This window comes from Gobio gobio, assembly GCF_949357685.1.
Source record: "Gobio gobio genome assembly, chromosome: 1".
NCBI classification, from domain to species: domain Eukaryota; kingdom Metazoa; phylum Chordata; class Actinopteri; order Cypriniformes; family Gobionidae; genus Gobio; species Gobio gobio.
Window position 1 is genome coordinate 78242695 of NC_137097.1, and position 22010 is coordinate 78264704.

The 22010-nt window shown below is 43.9% G+C and overlaps 1 protein-coding gene across 1 annotated transcript; it reads left to right on the forward strand.

Annotated features, from left to right (window-relative positions):
• Positions 1–2511: 2511 nt before the first annotated feature.
• On the forward strand, positions 2512–14696 carry LOC307123252 (ran GTPase-activating protein 1-like; the record flags this gene model as incomplete). The annotated part of the gene is made up of 10 exons (XM_079811727.1): positions 2512–2520; positions 6414–6593; positions 9946–10080; positions 10250–10408; positions 10636–10800; positions 10886–11002; positions 11078–11183; positions 11263–11351; positions 13562–13683; positions 14607–14696. 10 exons carry the CDS (start codon positions 2512–2514, stop codon positions 14686–14688), a joined length of 1164 nt encoding a protein of 387 aa, XP_079667853.1. The 3' UTR covers positions 14689–14696.
• Positions 14697–22010: the final 7314 nt, after the last annotated feature.

Consider the following 22010-nt stretch of genomic DNA (forward strand, 5'->3'; position numbering starts at 1 on the left):
CCCGGGTAGTCGTGGGGGCAAAAAAATCGGGCCTGGGAGGAGTTTGGTGAGGCCATGGAGAAAGACTATCGGTCGGCCTCGAAGAGATTCTGGCAAACCGTCCGGCGCCTCAGGAGGGGGAAGCAGTGCCCTACCAACACTGTTTACAGTGGAGACGGGCACCTGTTGACCTCAACTGGGGATATCGTCGGGCGGTGGAAGGAATACCTCGAGGATCTCCTCAATCCCACCGACATGTCTTCCGTTGAGGAAGCAGTGGCTGGGGACTCAGAGGTGGACTCGTCCATCACCCGGGCTGAAGTCATCGAGGTGGTTAAAAAGCTCCTGGGTGGCAAGGCACCGGGGGTGGATGAGATCCGCCCAGAGTATCTCAAGTCTCTGGATGTTGTGGGGCTGTCTTGGCTGACACGCCTCTGCAACATCGCATGGCGGTCGGGGACAGTACCTCTGGACTGGCAGACCGGGGTGGTGGTCCCTCTTTTCAAGAAGGGGGACCGGAGAGTGTGTTCCAACTATAGGGGGATCACACTTCTCAGCCTCCCCGGGAAAGTCTATGCCAGGGTACTGGAGAGGAGAATTCGGCCGATAGTGGAACCTCGGATTCAGGAGGAACAGTGTGGTTTTCGTCCCGGTCGTGGAACACTGGACCAGCTCTATACCCTTTCCAGGGTGCTGGGGGGTTCATGGGAGTTTGCCCAACCAGTCCACATGTGTTTTGTGGATTTGGAGAAGGCATTCGACTGTGTTCCCCGTGGCATCCTGTGGAGGGTGCTCTGGGAGTATGGGGTCGGCGGCCCCCTGCTTAGGGCTGTTCGGTCCCTGTACGACCAGAGCAGGAGTTTGGTCCGCATTGCCGGCAGTAAGTCAGACCTGTTCCCGGTGCATGTTGGACTCCGGCAGGGCTGCCCTTTGTCACCGGTTCTGTTCATAATTTTTATGGACAGAATTTCTAGGCGCAGCCAAGGGCCGGAGAGTGTCCGGTTTGGGGACCGCGCGATTTCGTCACTGCTTTTTGCGGATGATGTTGTCGTGTTGGCCTCCTCGAGCCAGGACCTTCAGCGTGCACTGGGACTGTTTGTAGCCGAGTGTGAAGCGGCTGGGATGGGAATCAGCACCTCCAAGTCCGAGGCCATGGTTCTCAGTCGGAAAAGGGTAGATTGCCCGCTTCAGGTGGGTGGAAAGTTCCTGCCTCAAGTGGAGGAGTTCAGGTATCTTGGGGTCTTGTTCACGAGTGAGGGAAGGATGGAACGGGAGATTGACAGACTGATCGGTGCAGCTTCTGCACAGGGTTCCCGCGGGGTCTTAAAAAGTCTTAAAATGTCTAAAATTTTATTTTTTAAATTTAAGGCCTTAAAACGTCTTAAAAACGGACAGATTTTCACCCGAGGTCTTAAATTTAATTTAGTTAGGTCTTAAAAAAAGTGTTCTCCTCGTTCATTTTCAGAAATGCTGGCTGCAGAAAGTTATTAACGTTACACTGTAGCAAAAAAGTATCGAATCGCGAAAGCGGAGCTCTAGAGTCTTTGCTGCGCCGCCCTCAGAGCGTTCGTTCGGTGTGTTGTAGTTCTTTCTGGGGGTGTTGGTACACGTACTCGGTGATAAAACTACAAATCCCGTGATAAATGCAATTACCTGCCCGCAAAATACTTCTACATTTAATAACGTTGTATTTTTCTGGACCTGAAGCGGGCCATCCTTCAGCGGGTCGGCCGGACCCCAGAACAACACCGTCAGAGGTTCCGGACCCTGGGCCTCGAAGAGTCCGGCCGGCCCTTCGTCTTCGCCCAACAGCTCCGGGACTCCTGCCGCAAATGGCTGATGGCCGATGGGTGTGACGTCGAGGGAATGATCGATCGTGTGGTACTGGAACAGTTCGTCGCCCGGCTACCGAAGACAACTGCCCAGTGGGTCCAGTGCCACCGCCCGGCGTCGCTAGACCAGGCCATCCAGCTGGCGGAGGACCAAATGGTGGCGTGCTCCGGGGTCGGCGAACCCCTTCCATCCGCTTCTCTCTCTCTCTCTCTCCCCCCTGTTGTTTCTTCCCCCTCTCTCCCCAAACCTGTCCCCCTTCCCAGGTCGCGGCGCAGGACGATACCCAGACCGGCGCCGAGGTGGAGGTCGGGGGTTCTGCCCAAGGCCACGGCGGCTCCCAGACCGGCGCCCCGGGGAGGGGGAGCGACAACCGACCCGTTCCCCTCCTCATCTTCTCCAGCACTCTCTCCATGCCAATTCCCCGACCCACTTCCAGCCACTAGGGCGGCGGGGAAGCCTGGGCCGGCTTGCTGGCGCTGTGGGGACCCCGGCTATTTCATCAATCGGTGTCCAGTGATGGAGGTGGGGACACTGATCCGGGTCCCCGACGCGCCACAAGCCGCCCCCGATCAAGCTGGCCTGTACCAGATACCTGTGAGTATCGAGGGGGGTACTTATCAGGCTTTGGTGGATTCGGGTTGTAACCAGACCTCCATCCATCAAAGCCTGATTCAGTCTAAGGTGTTGGATAACCGCCGCATGGTTAAGGTGAGGTGTGTGCATGGGGAAGTGGTGAATTATCCGGTGTTGCCCGTGGATATTCAATTTCGGGGACAAAAGCATAGTGTGGAGGTAGCAGTTAACCCGCACCTCCGGCATCCGCTAATTTTGGGGACCAATTGGCCATCATTTAATAAATTGTTGGGGCATTTGTGTGCGGATGCTTCTTGGGGAAAACATGTAAAGGGGAAAGAGACGGTTGCTCAGTCGGGAGAGGTGGATTCGGGACCTCCGGGGGCCGGTCCGGGGGAACAGAGCGGTCTGGAGATGCCCATTCTCACAGACCGCGATGACTTTCCCCTGGAACAGTCCCGGGATGAGTCGCTGAAAAACGCGTTTAATCAGGTCCGTTCCATCGACGGCCACCTCCTCCAGCCTGACCAGCCGCTCTCTTATCCCTATTTTTGTATTTTAAAGGATAGGTTGTATCGGGTGACCCAAGACACCCAGTCAAAGCAGGATACAACCCAGTTGTTAGTACCTAAAAGCCACCGGGAAATGCTTTTCCAGGCGGCTCATTCTAATCCTATGGCCGGGCATTTAGGACAAACGGCTACACTCAACCGTCTAATGGCCCGTTTCTTCTGGCCGGGCATTCACGAGAATGTACGCAGATGGTGTGCGTCTTGTCGTGAATGTCAGTTGGTGAATCCACCGGCCACCCCAAAAGCACCATTGTGCCCACTCCCGCTAGTGCAGGTCCCCTTCGAGAGAATTGGTATGGACCTCAACGGGCCATTAGAGCGGTCAGCACACGGGCATCGCTTTGCATTAGTTATGGTAGACTATGCAACGCGATACCCGGAAGCAGTCCCGCTCCGCACTATTTCGGCGAAAAGTGTTGCGAGCGCACTGTTTTCATTCATCTCCCGGGTGGGAATCCCGAAAGAGATTCTCACTGATCAAGGCACGGCGTTCATGTCACGAACGATTCGCGAACTTTACGAGTTGTTGGGCGTTAAATCGGTTCGCACAAGCGTCTATCACCCACAAACAGATGGCTTGGTGGAACGGTTTAATCGCACGTTGAAATCCATGATTCGTAAGTTCGTTCACGAGGACGCAAAAAATTGGGATAAATGGCTAGAACCTTTGATGTTTGCTGTTCGCGAGGTCCCGCAAGCCTCCACGGGGTTTTCCCCCTTCGAGCTTCTCTATGGGCGCCAGCCCCGGGGGGTGCTGGATGTCCTTAGGGAGGCTTGGGAGGAAGGACCTTCAGCGAGTAAAAATGAAATTCAGTATGTCCTGGACCTGAGAACAAAACTCCACACTTTGGGGCGGCTGTCAATGGAGAATTTGTTACAGGCTCAGGACAAACAGAGACAGCTATACAACAGAGGCGCTAGGCTTCGTCAATTCACTCCGGGAGATAAGGTACTTGTATTACTCCCTACGTCGAGCTCGAAATTACTCGCAAAGTGGCAAGGACCCTTTGAGGTCACACGGCGAGTTAGCGATCTCAACTATGAGGTGATTCGATCAGATAGGGACGGGGCACGTCAAATTTACCACCTCAACCTGCTAAAGAAATGGTCTGAGGCAGAGTCAGTGATGCTCGCGACGGTGGTGAGCGGAGAGGAGGATCTCGGGCCGGAGGCGGTTCAAAAACCTCAATCTCTCGCTCTGGCCCCGGGGGGAGACCACCTCTCGCCCTCGCAGCTCACTGACGTAAAACATTTACAAGCGGAGTTCGCTGACGTGTTCTCGCCCCTACCTGGTCGCACCGATCTCATCCAGCACCACGTTGAGACTGAGCCGGGAGTTGTGGTTCGCAGCCGGCCGTACCGCTTGCCTGAACATAAGAAAAAAGTGGTTCAGGAAGAATTAGAGGCTATGCTTGACATGGGTGTGATAGAAGAATCCAACAGTGACTGGGCGAGCCCGATTGTTTTAGTGCCTAAACCTGACGGCTCGGTCCGTTTCTGTGTGGATTATCGTAAGGTGAACGCGGTGTCGAAATTTGATGCTTATCCAATGCCAAGGATTGACGAATTGCTTGATCGGCTAGGGACTGCGCGTTTTTATTCGATGCTGGACTTGACTAAGGGTTATTGGCAGATCCCCTTGTCTCCAATGACCAAAGAAAAGACCGCTTTCACCACGCCGTTTGGATTACACCAATTCGTCACCCTTCCTTTCGGCCTGTTCGGGGCTCCCGCAACCTTCCAGCGTCTGATGGACAGAATTCTCCGGCCGCATGCTGCATATGCCGCTGCCTATCTGGATGATATCATCATCTACAGTGCAGACTGGCAGCGTCATATGCAGCACTTGCGAGCTGTCCTGAAGTCGCTGAGAAGGGCGGGGCTTACCGCCAACCCGAAGAAGTGTGCAATTGGGCGGGTGGAAGTAAAGTATCTGGGCTTCCACTTGGGTCATGGGCAGGTGCGTCCCCAAATTGACAAGACCGCAGCTGTTGCGGCCTGTCCGAGACCCAAGACCAAAAAGGAGGTTAGACAGTTCCTGGGGCTAGCGGGATATTACAGGAGGTTTGTACCTAATTATTCGGACCTCGCTAGCCCGCTGACTGATCTAACTAAAAAAGAGGTACCAGATACGGTTCAGTGGACGGAGCGGTGCCAGCAGGCTTTTACTCAGATAAAGGCTGCTCTGTGTGGTGGACCGCTCTTGCAGGCTCCTAACTTTTCTCTCCCTTTTCTTCTACAGACTGACGCCTCGGACAGAGGGTTGGGCGCGGTCCTGTCCCAGGAGGTGGAGGGTGAGGAGCGGCCGGTGCTGTACATCAGTCGCAAGCTCTCTAAGAGAGAGACGATGTACAGCACCATTGAGAAGGAGTGTTTGGCCATCAGGTGGGCCGTTCTCACCCTTCGCTATTACCTCCTGGGGCGGGAGTTCACCCTCTGTTCGGACCACGCCCCCTTGCAGTGGCTCCACCGCATGAAGGATACCAACACGCGGATCACCCGTTGGTATCTAGCTTTACAGCCATTTAAGTTCAAGGTGGTCCACAGGCCGGGTGCTCAGATGGCTGTGGCTGACTTCCTCTCCAGGAGGGGGGGGGGGGGGGGGGGAGGCTGCAGGCCGGATGGCTCCCCGGCCTGAGTCGGGCGGTGGGGGTATGTGGAGGAGGGGGCGTGGTTTTGCGAGGTCTGTAGCGGGAGAGAGAGAGCAGGGCCGAGCTGTTGGTAAGTGGGTCAAGTGCAAATGAGTAACACCTGTCTCTGATTGCAGTAATTGGCTGGAGAGACTGCTTATAAGCTGCAGCAGAGAGAGAGATGAGAGAGAGAGAGACTCACTGGGACTCGTATGCACACAGCCACGCAGAGAGGAACTGCTGATAAAACCGACGAAGTGAAAAGAGAGTTTGATTATTGTTTTATGTTTTTGTGCGATGTGCACACAGTTTATTGAGTGACCGAAGGAGAAAATAAAAAGAGCACTTACGAGTCCCAGAAAGCCGACCCTGGTCTTCTTCCTTCCCACACCCACAAGAACCAAAAACTACTACAGATATCTTCCCCAAATCGTGCATCCCTAGTTTATCCTATCTCCCTAGTGCATCCCCTGTTCAATCTCTATTAGGCTATTAATATGCTGTTTTGTAATCTATTCTATTTGAGGGCAAGTTTGTTTTAGCCTATTTTCATTTTGGGCCTAAGGTTTTGGGCATTTGGCACGTTGTTGGCTGTGGAGGGTTACTAATGTCATTGCTTTTTTTATTATTTCTTTGATTTAAATAATTTTGGTAATGCGTCGTATAGGTCTTAAATTTCAATCTTTATGGTCTTAAAATGTCTTAAAAAGGTCTTAAATTTGACTTTCTGAAACCTGCAAGAACCCTGGCCTTACAATATTGCGTTACTCCCAACACTGGTCGTGTCTAGAACAGAGCGTTTAACGACTAAGCTGTGTTTCTCCAGGTTTCTCTGGGCGATGCGTTAATCACGGCTGGAGCTCGCCTTAAGGTTCTGGATCTAAGCGATAACGCCTTTGGACCCGATGGTGTGAAAGGCATCGAGAAGCTGCTCAAGAGCGCCGCCTGCCACTCGCTGCAGGAACTGCGCCTGAACAATTGTGGGATGGGCATCGGAGGAGGAAAGGTGGGCGGGGTTTACGATGATGTCATGAAACACAACAGCTGGGTTCCTGAAAGAAAAACTCCATTAATTTTCTCCATAGGGGACTCAGATTCGGCCCACATCTGGGAGATGTTGGATTCCACACGTACCAGATGTGGGCCAGGGGGTGTATTACAGAAACCTCTTAACTTTAGAATCCTTATCCTAATCTTATCTGTTTGGTAACCATGGCAATTTCAGTTAGGACTGCATTTAGACAAAGGCTATTACAGAATGACATTTCTTAAGTGCTTAATCGTATCTTAACTATGGATAGGAAACGGGTATTACAGAAGCATCCTAACTCGACAAAAAATACTAAAAGCTGTCTTAACTTTAGGACAACCCTACTGGTGTCCTAACTTCAAAACTTTTTGAAATCCAACGGTAAAAATCACAGTACAAAAGCCTTTTTCCAGAGAGCGTTACATTTATTGATTATATAAGATGAAGAGCAGCGATGTTTGATTGTGGAGAGATTTTTGGAGGACCCAGAGGATGTGCTGTAATTTGATGATAAAATGCTTGTAAATAATCACAGACTCCCACCACAAAGGTTTTATCAGTTAGTTGACGAATTGCGACCAACATTACCAACGAGCCGTCACGGAGCATTACCGGTCGTTCTTCACTGGCATAATGTTGGTTTGACGCTGGAGGTTTGATATTCGCAAATTTAAGGACCGACTCTAAAGTTACATTCGACATTGGTATACCTACACATTTCTAACTTCAATAGGATTTGAACGGAATATGTAAAATGTGTGCATCAAACACCTAGATGAACACTTTACAGTTGGTTTTGATACTGGAAGTCGTCCCCTTCAAATGCTATTGACGTAAGAAATGTGTATAACAATGTCGGATGTAACTTTAGAGACGGTCCTTAAATTTGCGCATATCGAACGTCTAATAACGTCAAACCAACTTTATGCCAGTTCATTCTTCAAGTGACTAACACCTACTTTTCTTTTTTGCAAAAGGCGATTTATAAAACAGGCTTTAACTTTTCAACGGAGTTTCAATTTCTGCTGCACTGGAATTAAAAGCACGCCATTTTGATTTTAGGTTTACCTCAGAAGCAGTTTGCGCGTTGTTGGTTGCTTGGTAACAGACCTGACAGTTGATTACCGAACTCTATGGAACGAGTTAAGATTTAAGAACTACAGATAAGATGAGATTTTGTAAAATAGGATAAGAATCCTAAATCAAGTTAAGATTTGTTTCTGTTATACGAAATTGTGAAAAATCCTAAATTAACTTAATCAAATCTTAAGTTAAGACCTAAGATAGAAAGTTTCTGTAATACGCCCCCAGATCTGGGCTGACTTTATGTTGCTGTCTGGGGAATTGATTTTTAACGATAACTTAAACTGTTTAAAGGGGTGGTAAAACACATTCTTTTGAAGGCTTGATTGTGTTTGTGGGGTGCACTGTAACATGTGTTCATGCTTCGTTTTTAAAAAATTGCATTATTTTTTATATATTTGACCTTTGTTCTACACTGCTCTGTCCCTCCTTGTAAAACGGTCTGATGCTTTCCGGGTTCTATGAAGCCAGTCCCTCAAAAATACGCAGTGGGCTCAGATTGGTTAGCTGGCCCAGTGTGTTGTGATTCGCTAACCGCCTAGTGCACGTTTGTCGGAAACGCCACGCCCCTTACCTTTACCTGGAGGCTGTGCTTTGGTGAGTATTAGAAACAATGGCGTCAATAAAACCATACCAATCTGAGCCCGAATCAGACCCAGACCATTTTAGTGAAGATGATCGAGCAGAACCTGTTCAGTCCTCAAGAGTAAAGACTGCGGATCTATAGTGATCGCTACTGAATGGCACTGTTACTTTTGTATTTTTAGAACGATTATAGCCAAATATCTGTCGCAAGAACTATTAACCCAAAACGAACACTAAATATTGGCTTTACTAGTAGCCAAATCACACACAGAACCATGCTTAGCATGCCTGTAGATAAACAATACATAAAAGCTCTAATCAAAGAATCATTTACACTAATGCCAAGTTCGCTGTTGAGATTTTAACGTTAGTGTTTGTTAGGTGTTCGTCGGATAACGTTAAGTATGAATGAGCATTTAACAGACTGGTTTGCAGAACAGCGTTGTCATCTGTTAACTTCCTTGCTACAACGTACAATTAACAATACGAACAATTACAGGAAAACACATCGACGAAAAATAAATCACACTTACAGGTTGTGGCCCGTAAACAGCTTCTGTTTTTAAATCCAGCTTTCAGGACAAGCCGTTGTGCGAATCCTGCATTGAACTCGCGAAGACTGTGGAAGCTTTCCTACGTGAAATGTGCAGCGGGAGCCGTTGTTCATTCACACTGGCAGTGTATTATATTGTCCATATTGTATTATAATGGAATATTGTCCATTATGTCACATTTTCCAGTCTTCTCCTCTGACCCGTCTGTCTGTCTGTCTTGTGCTTTGATTTATGATGGGCAGCATATATCTGCTGCAAATGCGACCTGTTCCCCTCTGTCTCATACACACGTGCATATAGCATGCTGTATGTTAAACGCTCTGCAACGCACCCCCGTCCCTAGGAAGGCTGAACAAAGCAAGTACCCCAGACCTGCAATCCGGATGAAAATAACAGCGTTTCGTCGGCATTGCAGCAACACCACTCCAGCCTACTAACTATACCACAACAACTCTTCCCCACAGCAATACAAAATGGCCTCGCCCCCCTTATTTAATATTCTCGGAGGAGGGGTTTATGTAAATATTGGGGCTGGTGATGTCAGCAACCCTGGAGGAAAGTCTGTAGTCGCCTACTGGCCATTTGCTGTAGTCCTTAGAAATTGATTTCTTTAAAAGCAAATATCTCCCTTTGCTTTAAACTTTGAACGTTGTAACTTTGCAGATGTTGTTTACGCTCAAGCAGCAACATTACACGCAAGCTAAAGTTAGAATAGTGAAATCGTGGTTTACCACCCCTTTAAGACAGACGTACTGTGAGCTATGAGGTTGTTAATCGATGGTACAAATTTTTTAAATAGTCATTTTAACATAAGGAAATACAACCAAATAAATCGGAAAATGCTAAAAAAACAACAACATGTGAACTGAACTGTAGCGCTCTGTTATATTGTCAATCTTTATGCCAATGGTGATGTGGTGTTAGCTTTCCTGTAGCTCAAACAGTAGAGCATGGCGCTAGCAACGCCAAGGTCATGGGCTCGATTCCCAGGGAACGCAAGAATTGACAAAATGTAAGATGTGTACCTTGAATGCAATGTAAGTCGCTTTGGATAAAAGCGTCTGCCAAATGCACAAATGGTGATGTGGTGTGACTGTCTTCTGTAGATCCTGGCGGCGGCTCTGACGGCGTGTCATAGGGAGTCGAGTGCGATCGGCGTCCCCTTACAGCTGAAGGTGTTCATCGCCGGCCGGAACAGACTGGAGAACGATGGAGCCACGGCACTGGCGCAGGCCTTTCAGGTGCTGAATGACACAAGAACTAAACCTCAACTACAATATTAACCATTTTCTTGATTTCCGTTTATTTTAAAATCTACCTGTAAGCCAGCCGATGTTGTTTGGTCCATTGCGAACGTTATTCGGTTTCCCTCATCTGATTGGCTCATTGGCGAATGCTTTATCTTCTCAGTTGATTGGCAGTCTGGAGGAAGTGCACATGCCCCAGAATGGCATCAATTACCCAGGAGTCACGGCTTTAGCCACAGCTATGCAGCACAACCCACAGCTGCGAGTGCTCAACCTCAACGACAACACCTTCACCAAGAGAGGAGCGATCGCTATGGCAGAGGTACACTGTGCTTTAGAAGAAAAATCAAAAAATGTATAATATATATGTACAACCCCAAATCAGAAAAAGTTGGGACAGTATGGAAAACGCAAATAAAAAAAGATAAGACTTAGAAAGCAATATTTGGCATGATCCTTGTCTTTTATTCCCGCCGTAGTAAAATTGAAAATGTCCTGGAAAAGTACTGGAAAATGGTTGCTGAAAAAGAGTGGGAACCCTGTGTAAAGTCTCTTCGTAATTTCTTTCTTCCACCCCACTTGCACACACGCAGTGATGACGAGGGAGAACCTGAGGATGAGGACGATGATGACGATGAAGACGTGGAGGAGGAAGAAGAAGAAGAGGAGGAGGAGGAGGGAGAAGGAGAGGAAGAAAAGAGTGAATTAAATCAGGTTTGCTAAAAGCTGTAGAATTCAACGTAAACATGACGAAAGCACGAGAAGAGAAATAACCGTGTGTCTGTGGGTGTTTGTGTAGTTCTCAACGCCGCCTTCAGCACCTCGTACTCCAGACGTCTCGTCTTTCCTGAGTTTTCCGTCTCCAGATAAACTGCTGCGACTCGGAGAAAGGAGAAGCTCCCTCATCCAGCAGCAGGTCACACTTTACACTGAACACGCTACAGATCTGGCACCTCAGGCCTCGTGCTGAGCGTTTGCGTGTGTTTCGCAGGTGGACGTGTTGGACGTGAGTAAGACCGCAGAAGCGTTTCTGAAAATCTCCTCCGTGTATAAGGAAGACGACGCTGAGGTGAAATCAGCCGTGCTGGAGAGTATCGGTGAGATGACGTGCACATCCGTCACATCTGGATCTGAGAGTGACGATTAAACTGATTCTCGTGTGTCTGTGTGTTTCAGATGCGGTGCTGAGTAAAGCCTTCTTCACTCCGTCTTTCCAGGGTTTGAGTTTTGTCTCGTCGTTACTGGTGATGCTTGGACTGCTGAAGGTAAAATCATTCAGCGCATTGAGACTGGAAGCTGAAACTGAGCTAGTTTGCGCACACATGTATCGTTTTTTCTTGATGAATAGCCTTTCTCTTGGAAATTGTCACCATTTTACTGTATGTCGGCTTTGTCGATTTGTGCATTTCTATACTAGTTTGGGCTTTTACAATTGTACCGAACCATGTTCTCTTTTTAACACCAAGGACTCTCAAATATGATGATCCCATTGCAAACTCAATTTTTACGTGCATCGGCCGGCCGATATTTGCAATTTTTACGTGTATCGGCCGACCGATATATATCGGGCCGATATTTGCAATTTTTACGTGCATCGGCCGGCCGATATATGCAATTTTTACGTGCATCGGCCGGCCGATATATCGGGCCGATATTTGCAATTTTTATGTGCATCGGCCGGCCGATATATGCAATTTTTATGTGCATTGGCCGGCCGATATATGCAATTTTTACGTGCATCGGCCGGCCGATATATCGGGCCGATATATGCAATTTTTACGTGCATCGGCCGGCCGATATATCGGGCCGATATTTGCAATTTTTACGTGCATCGGCCGGCCGATATATCGGGCCGATATTTGCAATTTTTACGTGCATCGGCCGGCCGATATATCGGGCCGATATTTGCAATTTTTACGTGCATCGGCCAGCCGATATATGCAATTTTTACGTGCATCGGCCGGCCGATATATGCAATGTTTACGTGCATCGGCCGGCCGATATTTGCAATTTTTATGTGCATCGGCCGGCCGATATATGCAATGTTTACGTGCATCGGCCGGCCGATATTTGCAATTTTTATGTGCATCGGCCGGCCGATATATGCAATTTTTACGTGCATCGGCCGGCCGATATATCGGGCCGATATATGCAATTTTTACGTGCATCGGCCGGCCGATATATCGGGCCGATATATGCAATTTTTACGTGCATCGGCCGGCCGATATATCGGGCCGATATTTGCAATTTTTACGTGCATCGGCCGATATAAGGATGCTGCGTTCGCCGATATTTTTTCCCCTGCATTATTTACAGACAGGCGTCCACAGGGCAGCTCTCACCGTCTTCAAACTGTCTTGCTCTCCCTCCCTCGCGCATATTAATCAAAATCTATTGAGAATTGACACGATGGTAAAAGGTGGAAAGACTGAAGTTTCACGTGGAGCATTGGGAGATTTTTTCCTGAATTACCGCTGGTGTTGCTCTACAAGAGATTAAGTTAAGTGCACCTACACTCTAAAAAATGCTGGGTTAAAAATAACCCAAGTTTGGTTGAAAATGGACTAACCCAGCAATTGGCCTAAGTAATCGGTAAGCCCCACCCCCCTTAGCTACTGTTGCTAACTCGGACAAACAAACAGAGTTTCTATATCTTACAATGCACAGCTGTCAGTGTGAAAACCTTATCCCAAGATGTTTTTGGACACAGAATGTGGCGTATATCCCGTCCGAATGATGGCCAAACTTTACTGATGGTTTATGAAGTTTATTACATAGTTTTTCACTCAAACAAATCATCTGAGGCGTTCGATGGGAGGGGCTTACCGATAGGTCAATTGGGTTGTTTTAACCCAGCGATTGGGTTGTTTTAAGCAAACATTTAACCTAACCGCTGGGTCAAAACAACCCAATTGCTGGGTTAGTCCATATTCAACCCAACTTGGGTTATTTTTAACCCAGCATTTTTTAGAGAGTAAACATTAAATGACTAGGTTGTAAATAGTTTTAAATGAAGTATAGTACAGTCAGTGTGCACTTTATTATGTTAAATACTGTGTGCAATAGAGTAATTATTTTATTTATGCTTAAATATTTATTTTCAGAATTTATTTTCACCACTGAACTCTTTTTTTTTTCTTGTTCTACCTCGCCTGTTTTTACTATTTGTTAAATATTGTTTTTTTTTAGTTCAATAAATGTTCCTTTTTTAAATTGTAAATGTTAAATTGTTATCATCCTGATCATTGTGTCATTTTTATGATGTAAATTGAGGGAGCAAAAGCAGTATCGGCTCAAGAAAATCGGCAGCCCGTATCGCTCATCGGCTAAGGCTGATGAAAAAAAATCAGTATCGGCAGCGGCACTAAAAAAATCCATATCGGTCGATCCCTAATATAAACCTCTAAATGTTCATGTAGACCCCAGATTGCAAACCCCTGTCCTATTAGAAATTATTCTCTCTCTTTCTCTGTAGAGCGAGGACAAGCTAAAGCCGGTGAAGGTGGTCCCAGGTCACCTACAGTGTTTGGAACATGCCATAAAACAGAGTTATTTCCCCCGGGAAAACATCACTGTCCTCAATGCTTTCATGGCCAGGTAACTCCACAATCAAATGTTTATGCATGTGTTTATTCTTAAAGGATTAGTTCACTTTTAAATAAACTTTTGCTGATAATTTACTCACCCCCATGTCATCCAAGATGTCCATGTCTTTCTTTCTGCAGTCGAAAAGAAATGAAGGTTTTGGATGAAAACAGTCCAGGGGTTTCCTCCATATAATGGACTTCAATGGGCTCCAAACGGGTCAAGGTCTAAATGACAGTTTCAGTGCAGCTTCAAAGGTCTTTAAACGACACCAGATGATGAATAAGGGTCTTATCTAGACAAACCATCAGTTTCTGAGAGAAACCCAGCAGTATTTATGCTATTATTTTTCCTCTTATCAGACGAACGTGATCATCTCTGAGCTCCGCCATAACTTCCGGAGAGTGAGGTCAAATTCGTTTGTGGTCATAGATATATAGATCGTAGATGCCTCATTCTACTGATCCGTGCAGGCGCTAATGAGGCATCTACGTATACATCTATGACCACGATCTAATTTGACCTCCCTCTCCGGAAGTTATGGCGGAGCTCAGAGATGATCACGTTCGTCTGATAAGAGGTAAAATAATAGCATAAATACTGCTGGGTTTCTCTCAGAAACTGATGGTTTGTCTAGATAAGACCCTTATTCATCGTTTGGTATCGTTTAAAGACCTTTGAAGCTGCACTGAAACTGTCATTTAGACCTTGACCCGTTTGGAGCCCATTGAAGTCCATTATATGAAGAACAATCCTGGAATGTTTTCATCCAAAACCTTCATTTCTTTTCGACTGCAGAAAGAAAGACATGGACATCTTGGATGACATGGGGGTGAGGAAATTATCAGCAAAAGTTTATTTAAAAGTGAACTAATCCTTTAATATGTGATGACTGAATCTTCTCTTTATGTGTTTGATTATTCTTCCATGTGCAGGCAGAATAAATCGCTGGAGGTTTGCAGCAGCGCACGAGACCGCCTGAAATTCACCCTGCAGAACCTCACACCAGAGAGCTGAACACACACACTGCTTCAAAACACACACATTTGCTTAAACGAGTTCCACGTGATTTGACTTTTACCCCCAATATTGTTTTTTTTAAATACTATAATAAATAAAGACAACTGAAAAAAATAAAAAATATGTTGTAAAAATTTATGCTGTAAATTTGGTAACAGGCCTTGAAACGTTTCCAATAATTCACAACATTCAATTTAAAAAGCACTGATATTCCCAGGTTTGCACTTAAAATATTGTGTACTAATGATAAATATAGAAAATATTATTATATTATAGCAATTTTCATGTCTTTTAAGATTGTATACAATTCTGAAACTTAACTTATTAATAAATAAATAATTTAAGTTGCATAATATTATAATACTAGTAATGGAAATTACTATAATACAGTGATATTTTCTATATTGATCATTCATATACAATGAATATTTTCCAGTTTGGATCTTCCTTTAAATATTTAATTTGCTCTGCATGAATATCAAAGATTTTTAAATGGAATGTTATGAATTATTATGAATTGTTTCTGGGCCTATTACAACATTTAAAGAATTTAATTTGTTTTTTATTTTTGTTTTATTTCAATTTAAGTTATGTATTTATTCAAATATAGGATTTAATCATTCAGGTTACAGAATTGTATCCTTATTTACATCCTTAATTTCTATAAAACAATGATATCTGTATTTCTTTCATATACAATAAATATTTGTAAAATGTAAAACTGGGAATGATAATGATTTTCAAATTGAATGTTATGAATTGTTTCCAGGAATGTTACAAAATGTAAAGAATGTCGTTTTTTTTTTTAAATACTATAATAAATAAAGACAAAACTGAAAAAAAGTCACAAATATATTGTAAATATTGTTTTCTGTATATCTTGTAACAGGCTTGGAAACAATTCATAATAATTCATAACATTCGTAAAATTTTAAACTGGGAATATTAGTGATTTTTAAATTGAATGTTATGAATTATGTATATTTCCAGGCCAGAATTTAATAATTTAAAGTTTCTTCGACAGGATTGAGTTTCTTATTTCAGCCAATTGATAAAAATCATAATTTATAGAACAGAATTAACATTTTTATGTCAATATAAATAAATATGTGAAGTATTTTTAAAATATTAAATGGTAAGCGTGTGACATCATAGGACATGCCGTTAATTAATCTCAAACATTAAGTATCATTTCAAACTGCTGTAAGTAATGAAATGCATATGATCGTGATTTAACGGTTAAAGACTGTACAAATGCTACGGTTAAAAACTGCTTAACAGAAAGTTTCCGTACTATATACGGTGAGTAACTGTAATAGAGCTTCTACAGTGTGTGACAATAATATTACAGGACTGTCCATACATTTCCCATCATGCACTTCCATTTACAGTAAAACCATGAATACAATACGTTGCTTTACAATTTATTGAAAAGAAAAACAGTTGTATTACTGTTTAATTACAGATCAATATTGTAATTTTACATTTGTATGTAATTAAAGAAAACAGAATAAATACTGTATAAAAATGTGAATGCCAATGTCATAATACCGTTAATAAACAGATATTGTTAGTTTGTAATTTTTGAGAGCAAAAATCTATTTTCCATAAAATTAGGATTTTTTTTTTTTTTACAGAGCGTTTAAAAAGTATATAAATTTGTGTATATATATATACTTTTTACAAGCAGCCAACGAAACGGCCACTTTATCTACTAGGGCTGGGTAAAAAAATATCGATTTCTCGATTTTAATCGATTCTCACTTTTACAAAACAATATTGATTCTTAAATCCCAAGAATCGATTAGTCTATTTTTTGTACGAAATTCAAAAACATAAATACCGTTTAGGCGCTGTGGCGTGAGATCGCTCTGCCGCTCAGCTCAAGATAACCGGAGCAAACATGAACCGATCTTCTCTTCCGCATTAATACCAGTAACAGCGCGAAATAAACACGAATGAGCTTCTGAAAGTGTGTTAAAAGATACAGGACAACTTACCGAAATCCGTATCATGTCACATAGAATCGCTCAATCAGTGTTTCAACCGCAGAAAGACGTCAGTAAAACGGCTTGTAAACAATGTCATGTAACGTCACATTTACCTCAGAAAAACCATATCCAGTGTCCATAAAGTCGTCAGTCAGCTAGAAAAATGTACCTAAAAATTTGGTAATTATATGCACCACATTACATAGGATATTCATCGTCAATGTTCTTCAATATTTAATAAATCTGGCAAGTGGCACCCTTTAAATGTTTTTATTTTAAAAAAAAAAAACTAATTGGAGTAGAATTATGATTATGTAATTGTAAAGTTAATATTATAACTTTATTATTATATTTAAAAAAAAACATAATTTAGTGTCATTTAAGTCTTTGTATACAAATCAGTTAATTTTTACCTTCAATATTAGTAGTATCAACTGACTCCTATAGTTTACGACATTAGTTTTCCTTAGAAAATGTTCCATGTATTATACCTGATACATATCCAAAATAATCCATATTGAGTTGAATCGAAAATCGGATCGAATCAAAAGCTTGTGAATCGAATTGAATACCCAGCCCTATTATCTACTAAATTTGTGCTCTTATGTCCTTCCTGCGTTACCTTTTCATTTGGTATTTTCATACAATGTTATATATTCATTTGGGGAAATGTTTTACCTGCAATAAACTCATTATATTTAAATACGTTTGTTATTGTTCGCCAAGCACATGAGACGTTCTAATCGTGACGTCACAGTCGGACAGGGATTCTAACAGTGGAGTTCTGTTCTCCGGTTATTATCAGTTGTTCTTTACTCACTCACGGAAAGTCTTACTCGCGCATTTTACACACACAGCAACATTACATTTACAGATGCAGCCTATCATTATAACGATGGAGAGTCCCGTGGAGATGGAGAACAGCAGCGGTGAAGTGTTCGTGGACGCGATGGAGAGTTTACCGGAGGAGAGCAGCGACTCCCGTGCGTGCAGCCCCGCGGAGGCGGACCGCAACAGCCCAGCGGAGGCGGATGGCAACAGCCCAGCGGAGGCGGACGGCAACAGCCCCGCGGAGGTGGACGGCAACAGCCCCGCGGACGCGCAAAACCCAACAGGTAACGATGATATTAACGCTGAATAAACTCTCACAGCTCGCGCTCCATTCACAGATCGGCCACTCATCAGCGCGTGAGTGAGAGCGCGGTCCTCGTTACTAATTCGTTACGTCCGATCAGAGAGTCGGCCATTTTAAGCGCTGTAAATTCTGAAGCGCGAAACTTAGGGTGCTTTCACACTAGCAATTTTGGTGCGCACCCGGGCTCGATTGATGTCAGAGTTCGGTACGTTTGGATGATGTGAACGCGGTCCGTACCAGAGTCCGCTTTAAAAGGGTGGTCTGGGGTACGGTTCATGTGAACTCCGGTACGGTTCGCTGCTGATGTGAACGCAATCGTACTAAATCGCGGAAGTGAACCGCTATTAATGACGGATGATTTGATAAAAAATGTGTGTTTGTGTGTGTTTCACTCATTTTCCTGACGAGCATGACTGACATACTGCAAGCAGAGAGCTGTAAACCTCATTTCTGCTCGTCTTCAGCGTTTTTTAGAGCATTTGCAGTACATTTGCGGCATATAGACGCAAGTGCCATTAGAAACAAAACCAAAACACTAAAATATAAAAGTGAGGTGAGCAACACTATGCATTTCGCCGCCTTCACGCTCGCTGTCGTTACTAATGCTGCCTTCACGTGCTATCGGAAATTTCCTAATTCCCACTTTAGAAGTCGTGATTACGAGCTTGTTGCATCCAAGTGCTTTGTTGTAGGAGTGAACAGGAATCATGGTGGACAGTTGACACCAGGTTATTCTTGCCTATGTATTGGGAAAATCTTATTAAGAACCAACATTATAGTCCCCCATGCACCGACAACCATATAAACATTCCAGGTAGTCTGCTTTCTGCTGATTCTGTAATTTCAGTCAAATGCAGGCTATTTTCGCTGTGTACCAAACATACAATACGCTTCATATGATAACTCTTACATGTAAATATGTACTACATTAATTTCAAGACAAGACGACATAGCTGTTTTGGGGAAAAAAAACAATAAAACCACACCTGCCACAGCAGTCTAGTTCTCTCCGCCACCATGTTTAAAGCTTATGACACGCCCATGTCGGGAATTGGGGTATCAAAATTATTTCCGACCTTCCCAGTGGTAAACACGACATCAGAGGGCGTTCATGTGCAATTTTTACCTAGGAAACTCGTATTTACGATAATTCCGATAGCACGTGAAGGCAGGATAAGCAACCGGGTAAACAGCTGCTGCTTTGATGACGCAAATGCACCCCGGATCGGATCCAGATAAGGGTGCTTTCACACTTGGTTCGACTGCCTGGACCGAACCCGAGTTCGATTGCTCCCCCCTCCCCCTGCCCCCGCTGGACTGTGTTCATATTATATTATTTGGATCCGAACCGGGGTGCGTTTGCGTCATATATAAAACAATATATAAATATAAGGACTATTATAAATCGCACAGTGTGCACTTCATTTTAAAACACTCTCCGTCCACACTGGCGTTATCAAGTGATTTCCAAAATGTTCTAGTCCACATAAACGTCTGGACAAAACGCTAAATTCACCGCACGGTGCATGCGTTAAACATCATAAAAGCTCATAAACATGACCGTCTTCACAGTATACTACACTACGATGGTTTCAAATTGATCCGCTTTCGAAAGCTACGTTTTTGTTGACTTAAGACGTCAGTGTGGACGGAGTGCCAAAACGCAGAGAAAAATATATGTTTTCAAACGACAATATATTAGTGTGGACATGGCCTGTGACTACTCACTAAAGATTTTTTACATAATTGTATGTGTGTTTGACTAAGGGAAAGCACTTAATTTGTAATGTGCGAGCTCTTTAGGCTTGTGTGTGTGTGTTGTTGGTATCAGCACAAAGAAAACTCTCTCTTAAAGAGCTCCCATACCATGTATTACGAAATTCTCTAAAATCGCTTGCATGTTCAAATTGGCGAGGTTTAAAAAGATGCTTCCGTCAGCTCTCCAGAAGTGACACATTTAATAGGTAGTAGGGCTGCGCAATATATCGAAATTATTGAAATATCGCAAATGTACATATCGCAATATGCATATCGCAAGGGCATGCAATATCTGAATGATTTTATTAGGCTATTTCAACATTGTGAAAAGTGTACGTTTTAGGTCGACGCATATAGCAGAGAATAGACTGAGCACATGACTGTTACTCATGTGACTTGCTTGACGTTAAAAAGAGTTATTAAATGCTATAACTTGCGAAAAACAACTTGCAGTCTCGCGCTGTCTGACACACACACACCGAAACGTGCGCACAAACCGTTCATTTTTTTGTGTCTTATTGCACACTCGAACTGTCAAATACACACACAGTTGTGTCAAAATGGCTGTCAGTTATCTATATAAAAGATATCAGTTGGGGAAAGAAATAGATTTTACACACTTAAAGCAATATCGTATCGCATATCGAATATCGCATTATTTAACAAGGATATCGCATTTTTCTTCGATATCGCACTGCCCTAATAGGTAGCCTAGACTGTGAGAACTAGAGAAGGGAGACGTGCAGTATTGCTGAAATTACTTCCCACAAGAAAGTTCACAAATGCTTGATTTGATGTGATAATCTCTGATTAATTTAATAATAAACTATTGCGGTAATTTCCCGCTTCACAAACCCCAAACTTGCGAGAGTGAGTAAAATTATGCACAATACGTATGGGGTGGATTTAATATCGGTACTTCGGTATTAGATTGTTGAAGCCAAAATTGTGGTATGGAGCAATCCCTAGTTCGTGTCATCTTCAAGCTTTAGACGCTTATGGAAACACGTCCTAGTGACTCACATTATTTGATTTCAAACCTGCGCTGAGAATGATCACGAAGACGACGCCACTGGATGGCCATTTCAATCTGTTGTGTCTGGTGTTATACTGGCCTCACCTGATCTGGTGTGTTTAGTCTGTGTATTCACATGTTGTTGCTGTGTGTGTGTGTTTCAGACGGCTCCAGCTCTGAGGATTACTTGAATATAACAGATGAATACTTTGAGCGTAATTTTGAAGTGGGAGAAGAACTGGAGTATTTCCCTGGAGCGCATGAAGGAAGAATAAAGATGACCGGCCAAAAAGTATGTTGCTCTTTCTCCATGACCAAACGCTCTTCCTCTGGTTTCCTTCTGTGACCTTTGAGTCCTGCCATAAACATCAGAGTTTACAAGATGTCAAGACCTCAGTTTACTCACGTTTGCAAAAATGTGCTTTATTTTTTAGGTGTTCATCAGATTTATTGAGCGGCGCCAGCGTGGAGAAACGTTGACATCGGTAAGTTGACTTTATTTTCATGAAACTCTCTATTAAGAATTCAGTTTGAGATGTGACTGAACTAGACAGAGAAGCCTCAGTTGTGAATTGCTTTCGTCTCTCTTTTGTTGGGAGATTTGAAATGAGCTAACCTTTTGTCAATCTCTTCTCTTTAGTTTACCAAACCATCTAGTGATGAGGTGTCAGCACTGTTGAGACTGCAAATGCAGCCAACCTGCGAGCAGATCATTCGATTGCAGGACTGCTTTATAATGGGCGGGAGGGAAGTTGTAGTCATGGAGCAGCTACCCCCCTACATGACACTGGAAGAGTTTCTCAAGCTCAAAGGCAAACACGTGGAAGAAAAAGACGTTAAAAAGATAATGTTACAACTCATGACCGCTCTCAATTACTGCTGGGATCGGGCTGTTTATTTCCCGATCAAACTGGAGGGAATCTTGATCAACCCCAACACCCTCCAGATAAAAATCATGGACTTCAGTCGTGCCCAGTTCATGATGAAGAGTGAGTTGGCTTTTTGAACACCGGTCACTTTATAACTTTATGATGATTAATGATGTTTTACTAAACACTGGAAATGTATTGCTTGCAGGGACAAACGAAGCAAAACTAGAGGAGGTGTTAAGAGAGAGTACTAAACTACGAGAGGCGGTGAACTTGTACACAGTGATGGAGGCACTCGTGAAGAAAATCAGTCGCCCGTTTTGGTATTTTAGACGCCTGTCACCAGGTGAGATCAGTGATGATAGTGAATACAGTGATAAAATGAAATGTCATGGTAAAAGCAACCAATGCATTGTAACATTACTTTTAGGGCTGCACGATAATGGATAAACTGATAATCACGATGATTTTGCTCAATTATAATCACGATGATTCTATTGTAAGACCCGCTAAAATCGTTCCAATGGAGGCTAACGATCTGCGGTTGAAGG